Source organism: Ahaetulla prasina, chromosome 1, assembly GCF_028640845.1.
Source record: "Ahaetulla prasina isolate Xishuangbanna chromosome 1, ASM2864084v1, whole genome shotgun sequence".
NCBI classification, from domain to species: domain Eukaryota; kingdom Metazoa; phylum Chordata; class Lepidosauria; order Squamata; family Colubridae; genus Ahaetulla; species Ahaetulla prasina.
Genome location: NC_080539.1, coordinates 218,547,453 through 218,570,488, shown reverse-complemented (window position 1 = coordinate 218,570,488; position 23,036 = coordinate 218,547,453). Strand labels below are relative to the sequence as shown.

Below are 23,036 nucleotides of genomic sequence, written 5' to 3'. Positions count from 1 at the left end.
TAATTATTTCAAATCAGGAATGACAGGGACCCTGCCCCTTTCCCAAGTTGATTTCCAAAAAGAAAGGGGTTCTTTATTTAGGAAAAGGAAAGAAGCAACGGGGCAGGAAAAGCAGTGGAACAGTTCCATACTGTTAGTAGGGTTTTCCTTGAAGTCTTTCACATCCAAGTACAAAGTGTACTCCCTGAGGTGACTACAGGTAAATAAAGGTCTGTTCTTCCATCCCTTTCAACATGGAAGCAACTATTTGTTTAGTCAAGGTTAATATTCATGCATAAAGAATCAGGTGTTTCTTCAACTGGAAGCAATGTGACCGTCCTTATTTCATGCTCTGTAATACGTATAATAGGAAAGATGCACTTCAGAGAGTTATTCCCCTACACCAGAGGTCTTCAAACTTGGCAGCTTTAAGACTTGTGGAAGTTTCACCAGGGGAAGTCTTGTGGAAGTTTCACCAGGGGAAACTTGGCAGCTTTAAGACTTGTGGACTTCAACTCCCAGAATTCTCCAGCCAGCATAGCTGGCTGGAGAATTCTGGGAGTTGAAGTCCACAAGTCTTAAAGCTGCCAAGTTTGAAGACCTCTGCCCTACACCTCTGCCCCCCTCATTCTTCCTGCCTTTCACATTGTTTGGCAGTGACCACCAAGAGTAAAGCCAAACAGTGCTTCTTAATTTGGTACAGCGATGATAAAGTAGTTCAAGATGTGTTTTGCTTACTGCATTCATGGAATGGTTCATCTGAGTTATCACCACAATCATTATCCATATCGCATTTCCAGGTCTGGGGGATGCATCGGCCATTGTTACACGCAAACTGGCCTGGAAGACAAGTTCTGCTGGCACAATGAGCGCTATCCTCATCTGAATTATCACCACAGTCATCTTCTCGGTCACACTGCCAGGCTTCCGGGATGCATCGCTTGTTGGCACATTGCCACTGGTGAGATTCGCATTGGTGATTGGCTAAAAGAAAGTAGAACTTTGTAAAAAAAATAATCATAAGGTAATTCCTTCTCCAAATGAAATTCACAATTTGCCCCACTCCCCCCCCAAAAAATATCCTGACAACCCTGACATGCAGACAGATGGAAACATTTTATACAGAGAAACATTGTTATGGAGATGCTTCATCCAGCCCAGGTATCTTCCAGATGCAATGGAATTTCGACTCTCAGAAAATCTTGAACTAGAAGTAAGATACACACATACTTTCATAGATGCTACATAAGAAATGCATTGCTAGTGGCATGGGAGAAGATTAGAGATAAATACTATATGAAAATTCCAACATGGTTATCAGCAATTGAGGTTTTAATACATCCAAATATTGTTAATCTTAGAAATATTGCTAGGTATAGGGACTTGTTAACAGACGGAGGAACTGAAGCAGAAACAAGATTTGGAAGAACAGGGGATTGAGTTAGATTAGTATATGTATATGCAAATACAAGCAATATATCAGAAAGATGTTAAATTCTATGGTTTTTATTTAGAAAAGACTGAACCGGATAGGATTCTCACAGGAACAGAGGACAAATTAATCAAAAAAACTTATAACTTTTTGTTGGGGATTGAGTTAGAAGAGGAACAAGTAAAGGAATCTATGATAGCTTGGGCTAAAAATTTTGGATATTCAATAGACCTAGACAAATGGCAACAGCTATGGGAAAGGAATTATAAATTAACAATGTCCACTGCATATAAAGAAAATCAATATAAAATGTTTTATAGATGGCATATGCCACCTGAGAAACTGGCAAAAATGTTTAAAGGCAAACCAGCTAGATGTTGGAAATGTCATCAGTTACCAGGATCTTATTATCATATGTGGTGGACATGTCCAGAAGCCAGAAAATCTTGACAGCAAGAAGAAGCTTCTTGGATGAGAAGCAAAACATCTTCAAAGAAAAATCAGAAAGTCCAGTTGCCTCTTGAAAAAGCACCTTTGGGACACCATGACCTGGATGACTCTATAGACATCTTGACAGCATGGAAAGCTAGAGAGCCCCAAGTAATGAATCTGGTGGATATACTAAAAACTCAAAGCGGCTTTGTCATAATGGCTATTCTGTTGAGGTCTGTCTACTTCCTACTCATAGAAACAGAACAGTCTAGACCGGTTTATGGTCATGATGATAAATACCTGGGTGATATTTATGAATAGATTAGAGAGCTTGCCACATACCACAAAGCACATGATCCTCATCGGATCCATCAGGACACTCTGGAACACTGTTGCACAAGTAGTGGGAACTAGTACAGTTGCCATCATTGCACTGGAATTGCCCGACGCGGCAGTATCTAACTGGACATGTGGGAGGTTCATCGGACCCATCCCGACAATCCCTTTGGCCATCACATTTCCACCAGATAGGAATGCATCTATGGGAAACAGACAATGTGTTTCTTTGTAGGAGTTTGCAGATATGAAGTACAAGGGCATTGCTTGTAGCAGATGCTGCAAATGAGGAAGAGTCCTTTCCCTTTTCAACCCAAAGCATTGGGTAACTTAGGCCACGGGTGTCCAATTCACGGCCCACGGGCCAGATGTGACATCCACTGGCCATCCCCACCCCTGGTTTAGTGAAGGGGGGGGAAGTTGTGATATGTCATGTGACAACGTGTCATCGTGAGTTTGACACCCAATCTGATCATTTTAATAGCACTCCAGGTAGCAAAGTGACAAGAGCCAATGTTACTGAAGAAGTAGAAAGGAGGAATCCTATGTTACTGGGCCCTCCAAAGGCCACCAACTGTTGAAGTTGCTGGCTGGACTTCAACTGGCCACTAACTGTTGAAGTTTCTAGCTGGGGATTGCAGTCCAACCTTCTAGATGAAGCACCAGGGAGGGAAGGTTGGGATAGCGAGTAGAAGGTCAGACTAAAACGGAGAATTTCAGATTCAGATCCGTATCTTACATAAAGCTCATTGAGTGTGGACAACCCTTTTTCTTACTAAATGAGAGTCAAGCAGTAACATACAGTATCCTAACTGGAAGCATCCTTGACGTATAGGACATAAAAAGCAACAAATAAAGCAATTGTGTCATTGCATATGCCTACCTTTCAATGTCAGCACACAGGAATTGAGTGCTGGAGCACATTGGGAGGCAATGACCTGTGCTGCCCAACTGCACTACCATAAAGTTATCAGGACATTCACAGGAATAACCAGAGCCACCATTTTTTATTAGGCACAGATGAGAACAGCCACCGTTGTTGGTCCCACAAGGATTGCTTACTAGTAAAAAAAAAAAAATGAGGTGAGAAATATCTAATTATTCTCCATTGACAAAATACCACAAATGGCATTATTGCTAATAATCAGGGTAGAAACTGATCAAGGAGAGAAGCAAGTTGGAACTAAGGAGAAATTTCCTGACAGTCAGAACAATTAATGAGTGGAACAACTTGCCTCCAGAAATTGTGAATGCTCCAACACCGGAAATTTTTAAGAAGATGTTGGATAGCCATTTGTCTGAAATGGTGGAGGGTTTCCTGCCTGGGCAGGGGGTTGGACTAGAAGACCTCCAAGGTCCCTTCCAATTCTGTTGTTGTTCCTTCCAATTCTGTTGCTGCTGCTGCTGCTGCTGCTGCTGCTGCTGCTGTTGTTGTTGTTGTTGTTGTTGTTGTTGTTGTTGTTGTTGTTATTATTATTATTATTATTATTATTATTATTATTATTATTATTATAAAATGGTCAAGAATGCTCCAATCTTTGCTCTGATCTAACAATCCAAATTTTGCATTTTATAACCTACAGATCTGCACCAGGATACATTGGACTCAAAGAAAATATTTGAACCGTTCCCTATGTTGGCCCTATGTGAAAGTGTTTAAATGGAATACCGTTTCATACCGATAAATGGAATATCGAGTTACAACAGTTCATTTAGTGACCCTTGAAAGTTACAATAGCACTGAAAAAAGTGATTTATGACCATTTTTCACACTTATGATCTTTGTACCATCCCTATGATCATGTGATCAAAATTCAGAAGCTTAGCAAGTGGTTCATACTTATGACCGTTGCTGTGTCCTAGGCAGTGGTGAAATCCAAATTTTTTTACTACCGATTCTGTGGGCGTCACTTGGAGGCCAGGGTGTGGCTTAGTGGCTGTGGCAGGGGAAGGATATTGCAAAATCCCTATTCCCTCCCCACTCCTGGGCGAAGATATTGCAAAATCTCCATTCCCACCACACTCTGGGGCCAGCCAGAGGTGGTATTTGCCGGTTCTCTGAACTATTCAAAATTTCCGCTACTGATTCTCCGAACTGCTCAAAATTTCCGCTACCGGTTCTCCAGAACCTGTCAGAACCTGCTGGATTTCACCCCTGGTCCTGGGGTCATGGGCTCACCTTTTGTGACCTTCTGATAAGCAAAATCAATGGGGAAGCCAGATTCACTCAACAACCATGTTACTAAACTTATCAACTGCAGCAATTCACTTAACAACTATGGCAAGTAAAGTTGTTAAATGGGACAAAACTCACTTAATGTCTCACTTAAGGACAGAAGCGTTGGGCTCCATTGTGGTCATAAGTCTGTATTCAGTCCACCTAACATCCAGGAAACATTCCCTGACCCTGACTTATTAAATAGAAATTGGTGACTAATTATATGGAGCATGTAATCAGGAGCCGATAGTAGATTGGGTTCGGTTTTTCCTTCCATCTCTTGCAAAACCCATGAGAAATGGCAGATCAGCTTGAGATTTGCCATACGGGACAGATAAGGGAATGAAAATCTGAGCAAGTCAAAAACTACATCAAAATGTTCAGCAGAAGGAACTGATAATCCAAATCATCACCGAGCATAAATTTAAACTGAAGATAATAGCACATGATAAAAACCAGTGCAAGCAGTAGACCAAAAGGGGCGTGCATAAGTACACCTGAGTGCCTACCGTCCCTCTCCTAATATTCCTTCTGACTTACTCTTTTCATGTATCCAAATTATGTTTATACTTTTACCTGTTATCTTATATATGATTGACAAATAAATAAATAAATAAATAAGTGGCTCTGGTGGCTCAGGCTGGTAAGACAGTCTGTTATAAACACAGCTGCTTGCAATTACTGCAAGTTCAAGTCCCACAAGGCCCAACATTGACTCAGCCTTCCATCCTTTATAAGGTAGGTAAAATGAGGACCCAGATTGTTGGGGGCAATAAGTTGACTTTGTATATAATATACAAATGGATGAAGACTATTGCTTGACATAGTGTAAGCCGCCCTGAGTCTTCGGAGAAGGGCGGGATATAAATGCAAATTAAAAATAAATAAATAAATAAATAACAGTTGGAAGTACACCTTTGTAAACTGCCCACGTCTTTCCACTTCCTATTTTCGTGACAGAGCTAAATCCAGAATCCATACCTACCCTCACAGAATAAATCCCTTACCTATGGGTTGCCTGTATGGGTGATAGACGTGAATATCAAAGGGCCGGTGAGTGGTGTTCGCGAGAACCATTCTGCCTGCTCCGTTATATTTATTTCCCTTTTCAATGGTCCTTGTGTTCCAGTCAGTCCAATAGATGGTATCCTCAAAAATCGTAATTGCAAACGGATGAGGTAATACCCCATCATACACAGTATGACGGTGTTGGCCATCAAGATCTGAATACCTATAAGAAGAAAACATAACACATAACACTGAAGGGGGGGAAAAAAAGGAAACATAATCCATAATCAACATTCTGCTTGTTTCTGAAAGAGTGGAAATAGTCAGGAACCACTAGCACACATGTGAGAGGGGAACCTTTACCTTTACCTTTAATCATGCAAAATACTACTTTGCAATGTTTTTATATGTTTCTATATTATTATAAGGATTACTTACAAAGTACAAGTAGTCCTTGACTTAAAGCAGTTCATTTAGTGACCATTCAAAGTTACAACGGCACTGAAAAAAGTGATGTAGGAGCATTTTTCACACTTACGACCGTTGCCGCATCCCCAAGGTCACATGATCAAAATTAAGCAGCTTGGCAGCTAGTTCATATTTATGACGGGTATGGGGTCCCGAAGTCATGTGATCCCCTTTTGTGACCTTCTGACAAGCAAAGTCAATGGGGAAGCCAGATTCACTTAACAACCGTGTTACCAACTTAACAACTGCAATGATTCATTTAAACACAGTGGCAAGAAAAGTCATAAAAATGGGGCAAAACTCACTTAAACATTTCACTTAGCAACATAAATGTTGGGCTCAATTGTGGTCGTAAGTAGAGGACTACCTGTATTTACTTCATAAGTAAGCATGCTGATGTACAATTGCCAATCATTCTGACTTAGCTCATCCTGAAAGTGAAATGAATTTCAAGGCAAACAAACTTAGCTTTAGAGTCAAGCAGAGATTATTCATTTAGCATGCCTCCAGATTCACTGTTGTTAAAGGAATGAAAGGATAGAATCCAAGTAAAAGTTTTGCATTAAACTTTTTCACCCTAGTTATTCTGATTTAGTTAGCGCATTTTAAAGAGGAACTAAATAGGAAGGAATAGATGTATTGTTCTAACATAGTCACACTTCTCATTCTAGCTTTTATTCAAGTAGGATCTTTGCCTTTTGTGTTGCAAAACAAAGTTGGGTAATAAACCACACAACATTCTGAACAAAACCCAACGGCTCAAAATTAATTAATTTTGGACTGAATTTTTAATGTTAGACTATCTTGATGGGCTTTAGGGGTCCAGTAAAAAATAAATCTTGCAAGCCTGGTATCTGTCTTCTCTATTCCACATAATCTCTTTTTAAAACACGGTCTGCCATCTCATGCTAGCTTGAAAAGTATCTCAAATTTTAATACAGAATTCAGGACTCAAGGAGAACACACAGGTGAACTGCATGTTTTACCAACCAGAAGCAGTTCTATTAATTCTTATTCTGTTATTATTTCTTTATTGAAATCCCACCTGTATTATTTTTATGAACAACTCAAGGCGGTGTTCAATATCTCATCACCCTTCCTCCTCCAATTTTCCCCACAACATCAGCCTTGTGAGGTGGGTTGTGGCTGAAAGAGAATGACTGGCCCAAGGTCCCCCAGCCAGCTTTCATGGCTAAGATGGAACTAGAACTCAAGTCTCCTGGTTTCTATGGCCTGAATCACTAAACCAAATAATCCTTATCCTAGCACTAGGATACCTATTTGCTAAATTACCATTAAGAACATTATTTTTTTAAAAAATATAGTAGAATAGAAGACGATTCAGCAAAAAAAAAAAAGAGCCATTTACGCATTACTATGCCTTACAGAACTCCACATTATGATGATCTGGAATTCTTTTATCATTACTGATTGCTAATTGTTGTGCTGAAATCACAGAGCAAATAGTTTTCTAACTGGTAGCTGCAGATCTTTTAACTGAATTAAAGCTGCCACTAAAATCTCATTTGATAACCCTCAAAATCTGATAGGAAGAGTTACCCAGTTGCTTTATTCTTCTCTATGTACGTACTCAATGTAGTTTAGATGGGCGTCTGCCCAGTAGAGCTTGTCGTTGGTGTAATCTATGGTAAGTCCATTAGGCCACTCTAACTTGGCAGAGATAATCACCGTCTTATTCTTGCCATCCATTCCCACGCGTCCGATATACGCTCGCTGTGCCCAATCTGTCCAGTAGACTTGCCTGTTTTAATAAACAGAATAGAAAACTGATCCATAATTTGCCGGATGTAATACAAAAATAGATACATTTCCCTGGACAAAAGGATGAAAGGGTGGGGGGGAAAAACCCACACTGCAAAATAAGCAAACACACAGCAAAGGAGAAAATTTATTACAGCAACCTCCAGACAGCAATATGAGGTTTTTTTTAATGTTTAAAATATATTGCTGCTGTGAAAGGCCCCGGTAGGAGAATTTTAATCTAATATTTGCTGAGGGTTGAGATAAATTATTTCATATAAAAAGATTGGATTGAAGTTGATAGCGGCTCAGACAGATACACACACGCATGTGTGCACAGACACTTGCACACACAAATGTTTTACGAATGGGAATAAAGTAAAATGACTGCCATGCTCAATCTTTTGATACATTCAACAGCTGAATGACTTGCTGTTTTATTTTGAAATGGACAAAAAAGTAATTAAAGAAGGCAAGTTACAGATTTAGACTTAGAAATTAAAGTAAAGTCTCCTTTGAGTTAAAAGTCTTAGTGACTTCATAAAAATAAATTCCATGTCAGTTTCTTGGCAACATTATTATTTCCTTCTTCAAAGATAGAATTGCCTTCCTTCCTTCCTCCCTCCTTTCTTTCTCTGTCTCTCTGTCTGTCTGTGTCTGTCTGTCTGTTTCTGTTTCTGTTTCTCTCTCTCTCTCTCTCTCTCTTTCTTATCTAGCCTGCACAAATGCTACTACCATGGTTTGAATCTGATTAGCTTTTGAGTTCAGTCAAGGTTGGCTACCTGAGTGAAAACCAATACATGGACTTACAGAATTCCCTTTACAGCATGACTATAGCTGAGAATTCTGAGAATTGAAGTCAACACATCTTGAGGTCACTCAGGTTCTGTTTGTATCAATCTGAGTTTTAGGAAGTAATATTCTGGCAATTTCTCAAAAAACTCAAGGGTTTTTTTTCTAAGTGATGTATTATATTACTTGCTAAAACAACCCTTTTATTCTTGAAATCTTTTTGACTGAATTCACCTTTTCCCCCCAATATAATACTACATCAGATTTATTCAGCATAGCAGCACAATTAACCAAAAAGATGTCTAGCCTCAAAATAAGAGGACTGATCTCTGGGCAAGAAGACACATAAGATCTGTGTTCCTTTTGAAATTAATAACAGAATAACAGAGTTTGAAGGGACCTTGTAGGTCATCTAGTCCAACCCCCCACCCAAACAGGAGACCCTGCACCATTTCTGACAGATGGCAGTCCAGTCTCTTCTTGAAAGCCTCCAGTGATGAAGTTCCCACAACTTCTTAAGGCAAGCTGTTCCACTGGTTGATTGTTCTCACTGTCAGAAAATTTCTCCATTTCTACATTGAATCTGTCCTTGATCAGTTTCCATTATTTTGCAATTTTTAAAAACCTTTATTAGCCATTATACTAACAGGTAACTATAATTCTATGCTCTCATTTGAATTCTTGTACTGATCAAATGCTTGTTGATTTAGATGACCTCTTTCAACTTTGTAATTGTGAGAACATTTATTATGACTTAACAGAGTAGGTTAATATCTTTACATTTATTAAAGAAAATACCGAACCAGCTTACCCATATTTAGGATGAACAGCAATTGCTCTAGGATACTGAAAACAGAAGGTGTTGTCAGGATCCAAGCACCGATCAATTAGTTTTTTCTTGAATCTGCCATCGAGCTCAGCTACATAGAGGCAATCTTTATGGGCATCTACCCAGTACAGTTTTCTGAAATATTTGACAAAAGGCATATTACACCAACTACCTCACAGACATATTTTTTTTCCTGTTACTTACTAATTTAGGTCTGAAAGGCAGAAAAATAAAGCAAAACAAAGCTAGCACAGCACTAAAACATTGCAACTTGGGGTGTAGTTATCTGAAAGGAAGGTAGACCAGAAAAGAAACCTGGCAAGATAAACTAATTCTACTCTGTTGCAAAATTATATTAACCGAATCTTGCAAGTTATAAAGTACAATTCACCCACAGTCACTTTTTCAGTCCGAGAATGTAGGGAAGGTTTTCTTCTCTTGTTCTGCCAACGATGTACCTGTGAGCTGTGCTGTCTCTCAGCTGAACAGTCCCTAAGCAGCATCTCTTCATCCCATCTCCCGAGGTCTTTCCCACATACCATTACATTATTCCAGGTCCCTACATTTCCCTCTGCAAAGCAGCATTTGTCACTATGTAGAATTACAGTAAGGATTCTGTTTGCTGGCTTGGTTTACTCACTGTTGATTGAGTAAAGTAGGCAGGGCCTCCAATAACCAATATTACAATTTAGGGATACCATGTGATCTTGAGGCTTCAGATTGCCCACCTCTGTTACAACATAATTACTGAAAAATATATTAATATGCATTGAATTTCATTACTTCATTAAGCTATCATTTTTAAGGTTGGGCACACCTCAAAAATGATTCTGCAGAATTGCCTAAGATTTCACTCAAGCACAAACATGGCACCTTCTTGATTTTTCTTAAAATTTTTAGGGTTCTGCAGCAGCCTGAAAAAAAGATGCTGCTGCTTTAAGTCTACTCCTTAAAATTAATGAGACTCTTAATGAGGCAGTGGCATCTTTTCAGCAGAGCCCTGAAAATATCAGATTGTTTAAATGAACAGCAGAGGGGCTCGTGGCCTTGTAATAGCTGAAACATTTCCTTCTTCCACTTCAGTTTTGAAGTGTGGGAAGCTGTTACCACTATGGCGGGGGTGTAATGCAGCAAATTCTAACAGGTTCTGCAGAACCGGTAGCGAAAATTTTGAGTAGTTCAGAGAACCGGCAAATACCACCTCTGGATGGCCCCAGAGTGGGGTGGGAATGGAGGTGTTGCAATATCCTTCCCCCAGAAGTGAGGAGGGAATGGGGGTTTTGCAGTATCCTTCCCCAGGAGTAGGGAGGGAATGGAGATTTTGCAATATCCTTCCCCTGCCACGCTCACCAAGCCACGTCCACAGAACCAGTAGGGAAAAAATTTGAATTTCATCCCTGCACTATGGTGTTATGATCTGTAGTTCTTAGTATATCAATACAAAATAAGAAAACATAGATGGCATCAATATTCACTAATTACAGTGTTTGTTGGCAATGCTGGAAGCCCTAACACTGCTAGCACCTTAGCACTGGCATAATTTTCTACCCATTTTTATCTCCTAAAAGATATATTAAGATGATAATTATAGACCATGTTCTCCATGAAAAGACAACGCTGAAGCATGATAAGGATACTTCAGTGTTGGTATAAGGATAATCAAGAATATAAAGCAATACACAAAAAATATAATTTCTACTATTATTTGTGATAATTGCTTTTAAAAAGATCATTGCTTTTTGAGCCATGGTGGTGCATTGGTTAGAATGCAGTATTGGAGGCTAATTCTGCCGACTGCCAGCAGTTCGATTCCCACTGGATCAAGGTTGACTCAGCTTTACATCCTTCTGAGGTAAGTAAAATGAGGAGCCAGACTGTTGGGGAGGATACGCTGACGCTGTAAACCTCTTAGAGAGGGCTGTAAAGCACTGTGAAGTGGTATCTAAGCGCTAATCGCTAAAGGAAATGGCTGGAGTATTTGCTATAAATCCAGCTTTCCCAATCTATGCCACCCAGATTGGCGGGGATGGGGGACAGCAGTTCTCCATATTCCCAGCCAATCAATGTGGCCTAGAAATTGCAGTGTCATCATATCTGAAAGTTGCCAGGCAGAAGAAAACTTTATTGATCTATTAACCTGAGGAGGACCACACCTGAGTCCTTCGGGAGAAGGGCGGTATAAAAATTTAAATAATAAATAAAATAAATAAATAAATAAATAGTACAACTTTTTGAAAAACAACAAGAGGCATACCTTCCAACCCAGTCAACAGCAATGCCTTCACCGTTGGGCACACCGTCACCAATTATTGTTTCTTTGTTTGTCCCATTGAAAAACATTCTTTCTATGACCTTCCTGCCGACATCAATCCAGTAGAGCCTTTTTTCCACCCGGTCAAAATCCAGAGCCACCACGTTTCTGAGTCCTTGCAAAATGAGAGAGTAAAGCCGGCCATCTGTGGTGAGATTTCTCAGATAGTAGCGATTGCTAAAGATAAGATAAGGTGAGATGTTGCTGTTCTGCCGGCAACTTCTCCCGTCAGGTTCACGAATGTAGCCTGGGGCACACTTGCAGATGTAGCTGCCAACGGTGTTCTCACACATCTGGCTACATATTGACGGTGTTTCACTGCATTCATCTATGTCATCGCAAGACCTTTTGTTGGACATGAGTCTGTACCCAGGACGACACGAACAGTAGAAACTAGTCTGGATATCTGTGCAGATGTGGTCACAGTTGCTAATTGAAGGATCGTTGCATTCATTAATGCCTAGAAGAAAACAAATGAAACAAAAATGTCACTCCACTTTTATGGGGCAGCATTGGTTTCTGATGGTTCCTTTACTGTTACTTACATAAACCCCAATTACCTAGTTTTCCCCCAAACTAGTACCTTCCATGTGTTGGACTACAACTCCCAGCCTACCTTCCCCAACCAGCATGCTAGAAAGAAATTGGAACTGTAATTAAACATATTTGAAGTGCACCAGATAGGGAAAAATGAGATAATTCACTGAAGTTATTACTTTAAAATTACAAAATAAAATTATACATTTTGTATAATTACAAAACGCAATTGGTAATAAACAGTTAATCAGCCTTTGTTCAACTAGTGATGATCTGTAACTCCCTCAACATCTGACTGTTTTCCATGCTGTCAGAGGACAATTTGGGTGGTAATCTGACATCATCTGGGGACCCAAAAATATGCCATTGTGCAAGGTTGCCTTTGTGCTGATTTATCTAAGTTCCATACATACCACATCCCTTCTCATCACTATTATCACTGCAGTCATCTATCCGGTTACAGACTTTGATCATTTCAATGCAGTTCCCATTGTCACATGTAAAATAGTGGGGAGCACAAGTTGCTTCTGGGGTAATGCAAAGATGCTCTAGCTCATCGGACTCATCCCCGCAGTCATTGTCCCCATCACAGAGGTAAGCTTTGTTGATGCAGCGGCCATTTTGACAGGTAAACTGGTGCTGTTGGCATGGCTGATAGGTGCAAGCCCTCTCATCACTGCCATCCCCACAATCGTTTCGGCGGTCACACCTGGAAAAAGTCCGTTAACAAAAGCCGGTCACTTGACTGTGAGATGAGCAACATATAAATCAAATACGTACATACATAAAATAGCAACACCTCTGCTAACATTCACATGTATGTGTGTGTTCTTCATGCAAAGGTATTGCAGGCAAACTAGCATAAGGTTTGGGAGAACAGAGGCATGATCTGCAGATCATGGACAAACTAGTCATAACATTACATAAAAATGTCAAATGTGGAAAATTTCAGACCCCAGAAATCCTGGAGAGAGAGAGAGAGAGAGAGAGATTGGTTGAACTGGACAGAGATCTAGAGACAAAAAGAGCCTTAATCCCCTGAGCCGCTCGACTCCTTCTAGTCCTCAGAAATCCTCCACATATTTCTCTACCCCACCTCCCAATCCTCATCACATTAAAGTCTTTGCTGTATAGATTATATTTGCTCAGATTTGTATTTGGCACTTCTATCCTTCTTTTCTTGCTTGTGACAATATGAATATTACTCCTCCTGGTCTTAGATTCAACCTTTTACCATGATAAGCAATATGACATCATAAACCTCTATCCCGACCCAGCCAGCATGTCCAGTAGACAAAAGAAGGGGGGAAACGAATTAAGAGGATAAAGCTGAGTACATATTTGACCAGACACAATCTTAGTAACAAGGAATTTAATCATTGTTATAACCCTCTCTTAGTCCACCTTCTGCATTTATGCAAAGCGGAGCTGAAAGCCGGGCCTAAGTCCATCATTGCTATATTTATTTATTTATTTATTTATTTATTTATTTATTTATTTATTTATATTTTTATACCGCCCTTCTCCGAAGACTCAGGGCCAGAATAAAAACAGTAACACAACGGTTAAAAACAATATATCAATAAAAATCTAATTCAATAATACATATTCTATTATTCCAAGAATAAATAAAATATAGACTTCCAGACATAGCTGAGTCTCAAATTCCCACTGGCCTTGTTCAACGTGGCCAATGGTGAAGAATGGTATGTGCTGCAGTTCAGTATTTGTAAAGAAGTATAAAGAATTAGTCCTAGCCTATTCCTGTGGTTCTTGAAAGAGTGCAGAGGAGATACAAACCTGTAAGTGCTACGGATGCACAGTCCATTACTACATGTGAATTCACTGTTCAAGCATGGCCTCCTAGTGCAGTTCTGATGCTCATCGTAAGCATCGCTGCAGTCCGCATCCCCATCACAGACCCAAGCCCTAGGAATACATCTTCTTGAAGGGGGCACATTGTTCACACATGTGAATTCAGTGGCTAAGCAGCTGCGATTTGCTAGAACAAAGTGCGAGATTTCAGCAATTTGTCCAAAATACATTATTCATGCCATTTAAATCAGCCTACCATCTGTTCAACCAATGTCTCCTTGACCACTTGCAGTCTTTCAAATATCTAGGTCTTAAGGGTTTTTTTATTTAGGTAAAGGTAAAGGTTCCCCTCGCACATATGTGCTAGTCATTCCCGACTCTAGGGGGCAGTGCTCATCTCCATTTCAAAGCTGAAGAGCCAGCACTGTCTGAAGACGTCTCCGTGGTCATGTGGCTGCCATGACTAAACACCAAAGGCGCACGGAACACTGTTACCTTCCCACCAAAGGTGGTCCCTATTTTTCTACTTGCATTTTTTACGTGCTTTCAAACTGCTAGGTTGGCAGAAGCTGGGACGAGTAATGGGAGCTCACCCCATTATGCGGCACTAGGGATTTGAAATTCTGAACTGCCAACTTTACAGTCGACAAGCTCAGCATCTTAGCCACTGAGCCACCACATCCTTTTTTTTAAATTTACGACTCTGCAATTCCTTGCTTCAGGGTAGGATTGGGGCGACTGATTAGAGCTGAGCGTTTACCAGCCAGCTGCCCTTCCTGACACCTATGCAGAGTTTGCAGTAGACAATTACTCATTGCGCCCAGAGAGGGAAATATCTGCCGCTGCCTAGGATCGAACTCCAGCCTCCTAATTTGTGAGGCCAGGGCTCCACCTCTAGGCCACCATGCCGCTCATCTAGGCCTTGAGTAACTAAATAAAATAAAAGCTTAGCCTTGAAGCTTTATGTTGCACAGAACTTACCACAGTTGTGTCTTTGGTCCTCATCGCTCATGTCACCACAGTCATTATCACCATCACAGATCCATGTAGCTGGTATGCATCTGCCGCCATCACATCTAAACTGCCTACTTGAACAGCTCCGTTCAGAAGTAACTTAAAAGAAATATAAGATTTCACAGACTATGCATTTTTCACATCCTGGGAGTGCTGCCCAAACTTTGTTTCCTACATTTCCACAGACATACGCCAATTTGTGTTTTAATTCTGAGTCTGGCTAATGGCAAGGGACTGTGAAGGTCAGTGGGTAATCCACAGGATATGGAACATGTTTACCTTTGGTTGGTAAAAATTTTATAATCCAGAGGTTAAATGTATATCATTGGCTTCCAGGAATGCATGTTGTGATTTTTATTGAGGTTTTAATGGATACAGTATGCCTTTCTCATACAAAGCATGTACTGTGCCATTCAGATGAAGAATCACCTTGCAGAATGACTGAAGTGTTGTTCAAAGCAGAAGAGTGAGACATCAAGAAAAGTTCTTTAGAATGCCTTTCCCTCAGCCTTTTTTTTTTTTTTTTACTATAATGTCATTACTAGCAGTGTAATTTTTCTATATTTTCATGGGTGTATCAATGTCTGTTGAGGAAACTTCATTCTTGGGACTCTGACAGAAATACACCGTCCTTTAACTTAACAGATAGCCGATGGCACATTTGCCAATAAGGTTGATCACTACTAGGTTGTAAGTCTTAATTTCCCTCATTAAATTCTGGTAGTCCGACTAAACCTTTCCAGGTCCCTTTCACACTCACCACAAGAGGAAGGTTCATCCGAGCCATCAGCACAATCCGCTGCTAGATCACAGTACCAATGAGCAGGAATGCAACGTCCAGATGTGCAACGAAACTCACTACTGGTACAAGTCAGTGAGGCTGAAAAGGCAGAGAAAATTCTTGTTTGATCTGTGTGTTTTCCTTTGCAAATCCTTTGGACTCTGTAATGATTATACTCAATCCTCAGCCTGGGTATTGTGTTCTTGGGTAGTTGAACTACTTCCACTAGGTCAGCTTAGTAAGTCTTGCTACAATTTTCATAAGTGCCTCAGGATAATAAGACATATAAAATGATACTGAACAACAGAAATTTATTTTATTTTATTTATTTTATTTGTCACAACAGTATAAAACAGTATAAAAAGCATAAGCATGAAATAACTATACGATATATAAGCATATATATAAACATAAGTATGTAATAACTATACGAAATTGGATACAATCAAAGGGAACATTAGGACAGGAATGGTAGGCATGCTGGTGCTCTTACGCACGCCCCTTACAGACCTCTTAGGAATGGGGTGAGGTCAATTGTTGTTAAGTGAGACAGGCTACCTGTATCGTGATGATAGAATGTATAAAGAGTTACTGGAATGGTTGCCCCAGGGTAAGAGGTATGTTTTCATTTATAAATAAAAAGGGAAAGCAGTGCACTTATACCGTACAAGTTCTGGATTGGAGACTAAAGGTTCCAAATTTCAGTTTAGCTTGTCACATTTTGGAAGATCACTCTTGGAAATGCTTTTAAGAAGTGTATTTAACACTCTCATTTAATCCTCCATGACCTGAGCTTCTGAAGGATATAAATCTAAGTTTTAAAGCTTTTAAAAACATAAACATGCCAGAAGTCATAGGAATCCACCTCGGAGGTAATCCTTTGTTTATTTTTTTCCCTTCAAGTTTGATAACCTCCTTGTCTCATTTTGAGCATACGTCTTTCAACTTAAAATTCCAGAATGTCATCTATTTGCTCAAGTCTTGTTCGCATACACATATGTGCCCACACACCCCCTACATTTACAGTAAGTTGTGTCTTTTCAATGGCATTCCTAAAAGAACAGAACGTACAAAAACGCTTGGGCCTTTCCCCAAACTGAGACAGGAAAGCGTGAAGTGAAGGAGTGTAATTGTCAAGAGTCGTTTAGCTTACCGCAGTGAGTGGGGCTCTCATCACTCATGTCGCCACAGTCATTATCCCCGTCACAAAGATAAGTTCGTGGAATGCATATGTTGGTACTCTGACATTTCGTATAACCAGAGGGACAAGTACGTTCAGCTTTAAGACAAAAAGAAAGAATTCTTTTTTCTTCCCCATTATTATTATTATTATTTATTGAATTTTTATACCGCCCTTCTCCCGAAGGACTCAGGGCGGTGTACAGCCGGAGATAAAATACAAAATATGTACAATTAAAACAAATTAAAACATATCAAAATTACAAAAACGGCTAATAATTAAAATTAAATTTAAAATAAAGCAAAAGGCAGACTGATTTTAAGCAGTGACAAAGAGCAGTGTACAGTTTCTAGTTCAGGTAAGTCTTCAACTTACAATAGTTCATTTAGCGACCATTCAAAGTTACAATGGCACTGAAAAAAATGACTTATGATCATTTTTCACAGTTATGACCTTTGAAGCATTCCCAGGCTCATGGGTTCAAAGTTCAGATGCTTGGCAATGGACTCATATTTATGATGGTTGTGTTGTCCTGGGGTCATGTGATCTCCTGGCAAACAAAGTCAATGGGGGAGCCAGATTCATTTAACAACCAGGTTACTAACTTATCAACTGCAGTGATTCACTTAACAACTGTGGCAAGAAAGGTCATAAAATGGGGCAAAACTCGCTTAACAAATGTCTCATTTAACAACAAAAATGTTGAGCTCAATTGTGGTCATAAATCAAAAACCACCTGTAATACATTTCTTGGTATTAGAATGATATGATTTACTGTTAAATCCAATTTAGCTTAGCGTAATACTGCCTTTTTTATCATTGGGTTGCAATACCAGTTCTAAGAATGACAATAAATTTGAATGGTAACTCGAATGCCTTTTCAGATTCATTGGAGCCAATGACGCCCTTCTATTAGTGTAACAAGAGTAGAGTGATCCATCAGATTCTCCCATCTGAACCATTTGGTTCTGCAACCCACAAGACAGGCACAGGCTTCAGAGGATAATTAGAACTGCAGAAAAAACAATTACTACCAATCTGCCTTCCATTGAGGACCTGTATACTGCACGAATCAAGAAGAGGGCTGTGAAAATATTTACAGGCCCCTCGCATCCTGGACATAAACTGTTTCAACTCCTACCCTCAGAACGGACACTACAGAGCACTGCACACCAGAACAACTAGACAAAGGAAAGTTTTTTCCCGAACACCATCACTCTGCTAAACAAATAATTCCCTCAACACTGTCAAACTATTTACTAAATCTGCACTACTATTAATCTTCTCATCATTCCCATCACCCATCTCCTTCCACTTATGACTGTATGACTGTAACTTTGTTGCTTGTATCCTTACGATTTATATTGATATTGATTGTTTCCTGATTGGTTATTTGTACCTTATGACTATCATTAAGTTATGATTCTTGATGAACGTATCTTTTCTTTTATGTACACCGAGAGCGTATGCACCAAGAAAAATTCCTTGTGTGTCCAATCACACTTGGCCAATAAAGAACTCTATTCTATCTCTCTCTAAATATCCAATATCAAAAGTTTGAAGGATCCTCTGGGACTGATCCAAGAAACAGCAGGGGATGGTTGGTTGCAAAGTGGAGGGGAACAGAAACCCTGAGAGCATGAATGGAGCCACTTGGATTATATCTATGCATGAACACAAAAGCTAATCTACTTTCACTGCATACTCAGATATAATGATCATTTTGCTATCCATTTCAATTATTTCTTTCTGACCTCATTTAACACTTCAACGGATTTGCTTAATGCTAGTGGGACGTGGAAAAGCGTTATCTCCCTCTGCTCCTTGACAGGCCCCTATCTATCCAGTAGATTTGGAATTGGATAGTATGGAATGGGATGGCACTTATGAAAGGCTTTCTTCCGGGATCCAATAAAGACACTGCCAAAGGTGGCCCTCTTGTTTGTGAGCAGCCTGATGAATAGTGATGCTATTCATTATTGTCTCCAAGAACTATATGAAAATGGTTCGCCCCCCTCCCCTCCCCACACAGCTGGTGCTCAATGATCAAATCTGCTTATCATATGATCCTAAAAGCATGCTAATCCAGGCCATTTCAATGTTCCCACTTGGTTCCTCCGATTGCAAGCACAAATCAACAAATCAACACACCCGATTCTTTTTTCTGTTACAGACGATCTGTCAACCTTGAAATTGGCTGAACTGTGGCCATTTTCTTTTTGTAGTTTTTCTAGGAAGGTTTCTCTTCTCACTGCTTCAGGGTTGACACATCCTGAAGTGAAGGGGGCAGGGAGGGGGGTGTAGAGATAGCTGGGATGTTTTTTTGTTGTTTTTTTTACATTTATACCCCGCCCTTCTCCGAAGACTCAGGGCGGCTTACAATGTATAAGGCAATAGTCTCATTTTATTTGTATATTTTTTTACAAAGTCAACTTATTGCCCCCCCAACAATCTGGGTCCTCATTTTACCTACCTTATAAAGGGTGGAAGGCTGAGTCAACCTTGGGCGATCTGTCAACCTTGAAATTGGCTGAACTGTGGCCATTTTCTTTTTGTAGTTTTTCTAGGAAGGTTCTCTTCTCACTGCTTCAGGGTTGACACATCCTGGAGTGAAGGGGGCAGGGAGGGGGGTGTAGAGATAGCTGGGATGTTTTTTTGTTGTTTTTTTTACATTTATACCCCGCCCTTCTCCGAAGACTCAGGGCGGCTTACAATGTATAAGGCAATAGTCTCATTTTATTTGTATATTTTTTTACAAAGTCAACTTATTGCCCCCCCAACAATCTGGGTCCTCATTTTACCTACCTTATAAAGGGTGGAAGGCTGAGTCAACCTTGGGCCGGGCTCGAACCTGCAGTAATTGCAGGCTCTGTGTTCTAATAACAGGCTTCTCTACTGCCTGAGCTATGTTGTAGCCTAAATAAAATTCTTTCCCCTGAGAATCAAGGACATTGGTGCAGGTGTTTGAAAGGTGGAGACTGAGGTCACCTAGCAACGAAGCTGTATGCTGATTGGACCGTGTGATTGGAGACTCATGGGTTTGACTTTAAATTGGGTGAAAAACCAGCGGCAACTTAGAGCCTGTTTTCCACCAGGAATATGCCAATTTGATGTGTCCTAATCTTTGAGGAACTTGCCTGCCTCTGAGTTCTTATTGAATGGAATGTATTACTTGGAACCCTGACACAAACTAGATACCCTGACTTGTTCCTCATTAACAAGCCACCCATACATTATAAGTAGTCCTCGACTTACAACATTTCATTTAGGGACCGTTCCAAGTCACAACGGCACTGGCAAAAAAGACTTTATGACCATTTTTCAAACTGCAGTGATTCGCTTAACAAATGTAGCAAGAAAAAGTTGTAAAATGGAGCAAAATTCACTTAGCATGTTTCTCATTTAGCAACATAAATGAGTTGGGCTCAACTGTGGTTGTAAGTTGAGGACTACCTGTAGTGATGTTTTTGGTTGAGATTATGGCTTCTTAAGAAAAGTAACAAGCAAGTCACAGAAAAATAGCTTTCTTGGATTCTTTAGCTCCTTCTACTGGCAGGAAGAGTCAAGCGGGGGTCAGATAGAAAAAGGAATAATCTACATACCGACTGATCTATGTAATCCTTCTCAGGATTCTTCAGCATTTCTGCTTATCAAAATCTCTCAGCTAGTCCAGTGGCCCCCAATCTTTTGGGCACCAGGGACCGGTTTCATGGAAATAAGTTTTTCCGAAGACCCGAAGAGGCGTGGTTTCACATGCTGCCTGCATCCCACGAATAGGGCTTCATTTGTTGCACAGCCCAATTTTTGGCATGCCACAGCCCACTGCTGGTCCACAGACCAGGGGTTGGGGACCCCTGAACTATTCTACTTCATTACAAGAAATGTTAATTTTTTTGTTAATGTATATGGAATCACTTGGGGGTAGTTATCAAATAATACCCTAAAGATCTACTCTCTGATTCAGTCCTTATTGTTTGAAACAACTATCCTTATCCGTACAAATGGATGAGAAAATTGCTCATAGGCCATACACAGTCAAACAACATCCAATTCGTTCTCGGGATCCCTGTAAACACAAATCCAAATAAATCACACGGCTTCTGTGAAGCAACGCGTCCTCTTTCCTTTCTAAAAAGTTTACTTTTTGGTTGTGCGAAGAATCAGGGACAAATTACATAGTTTTAATCAACTTACGGCAATTTCTCTCATCTGAAGTGCCATTATCGTAACAGTTGTTCACACCGTTGCAGACGTATTGAAGAGAGATACACCTTCCATTATTGCAAGTAAATTCTGTCTGGGGGTCACAAGTTCGGAACAAGCATCCCACCTCATCACTGTTGTCTCCACAGTCATTGTAGTGATCACAGCGATAAGAGTAGCGTACACATCGCCCATTGCCGCAGGTGAAAGCTGTTGGCTGACAGGTATGAAAAGCTGAAGGAAAGGAATGTGACAAAGAAATGTCATTGACAGAAGGGGCTCAAACAGGCCTTGACAAATTCTCCTCAGAAATACAATGCTGAATTGATTTTACCTGCCAAGGCAAATACAGCTGCAAAACGGACAGTGTGTAAATCAGACAAATAGAAGATAAAACTTTATTTTAGCCATTCGAATGACAGTTCTGTGGGTTTACAAATCCCTACAAATGGAGTTTCCTCGTTCTGTGAAAATTAATGAGCTGAATTGGAAAGAAGTTGAAATGGAAGGAGGCTAAACTGCCACTATGGCCTTGCCATAAAGGCCTGATCAGAGAGTAATGATCCTTACAAAGTCAGTGGAAAACATAACCTTCCTTCACATTCTGGGTCTGCTCCGGTTATTTTCTTTTTGTTTTTATTGAGAATTTTTACAGAATTAAAAGATAAGAAAGAAAAAAAGAAAGAAAAAATACTAAAAACGGTACTGATAAAGAAAAACAAAAACAGAAAAAGATCTGCTTCAATATTTTCAAGGAGTGTTAATAGAAAGGAACAAAATCCTCTGATGTACCCTTGCCCATATTTTGGGCATAATTCTGCACATAGATTTTTCCTCCCATGTTAATAGTTCTGTAAAGCTCGGTAAACTATTCACTCCATACATGTGTCGAACATAAAATATAATATCATATTTGAAGCATAATTACAATCTAAGAAAAACCAAAGACTATCAGAAATACTCAGTTTATTGTTCTTATTCAGTATTTTGTTCTTGAAACCAAAACCATTTTTTTAAGAAACTCCAAATTTCATACCAATAACTTCTTACACCGAATACTAATTTCCCAGTATGTATTTTTCTTCCCTTGCATGTTACAAAATCAGTGCGTTTAACATTTCTACCCTCCTCCCTGCATTAATCCAAGGAAGAATTTGAACCATTCATATATATATTTTCACGAAAGCAATGAAATCTTCAATGCTTTGTATGGTCAACAGGCCATTTGGACTCTGGACCAAACAGATACCAGTTGCCTGTCTTTGTTTGGGTTTTGTCCCCAAAATGGCTTTGCTAATAACGGTTGAATTGGGCAACAGCTTTTGTTTTAATTGTGGAAATACTTACCACACACACTTTCCAACTCGTCACTGCCATCCCTACAGTCATTATCATTGTCACATATCCAGCGTTCAGAGATGCAACGGCCATTAAGACAAGTGAAGTGGGTACTTCCACACCTGGTACCATTGTCCGCAATACAATGCTTGTTGTTATTGGCTAAATACCAGCGTCCTTCGGCAGGACATTGACACTCCGCACCACCTGGGCCTATATTTCATTGCGTCAACCACAAAAGAAGAACTGGGTTAATAATATATTTAGATAACATCTCTCCCCAATATTAATTGTAAATCCACCAAGAAATTTATCCAAAATTGCCAAAATGTCCTACGACACATCCCCAGAGCCTTTAAAAAAATACAGCTAGGCCTCGACTTACAACCACAACTGAACACAAATTTTCTGTTGTTAAGTGAGACATTTGTTAAGTGAGTTTTGCTCCATTATACAACATTTCTTGCCACAGTTGTTAAGTGAATCTGGCTTCCCCATGGACTTCGCTTGTCAGACGGTCACAAAAGGTGATTGCATGACCTTGGGACACGGCAACAGTCATAAACATGAACCACTTGCCAAGCATCTGAATTTTGATCACA

At 39.9% G+C, this 23,036-nt stretch overlaps 1 protein-coding gene across 1 annotated transcript in view; it reads right to left on the bottom strand.

Annotated features, from left to right (window-relative positions):
* LRP2 (LDL receptor related protein 2) overlaps positions 1–23,036 on the bottom strand; it is a 165,928-nt gene that overhangs the window by 21,032 nt on the left and 121,860 nt on the right. The window contains exons 43-56 of the mRNA XM_058191100.1: positions 22,444–22,647; positions 21,088–21,330; positions 16,867–16,992; positions 15,693–15,812; positions 14,900–15,031; positions 13,904–14,105; positions 12,517–12,812; positions 11,510–12,026; positions 9,238–9,390; positions 7,465–7,635; positions 5,405–5,628; positions 3,063–3,240; positions 2,186–2,382; positions 718–963 (exon numbers count right to left, since the gene is read on the bottom strand). Of these exons, the coding sequence (XP_058047083.1) occupies positions 718–963; positions 2,186–2,382; positions 3,063–3,240; positions 5,405–5,628; positions 7,465–7,635; positions 9,238–9,390; positions 11,510–12,026; positions 12,517–12,812; positions 13,904–14,105; positions 14,900–15,031; positions 15,693–15,812; positions 16,867–16,992; positions 21,088–21,330; positions 22,444–22,647 (3,009 nt within the window). The remainder of the gene's footprint in view (positions 1–717; positions 964–2,185; positions 2,383–3,062; positions 3,241–5,404; positions 5,629–7,464; positions 7,636–9,237; positions 9,391–11,509; positions 12,027–12,516; positions 12,813–13,903; positions 14,106–14,899; positions 15,032–15,692; positions 15,813–16,866; positions 16,993–21,087; positions 21,331–22,443; positions 22,648–23,036) is intronic.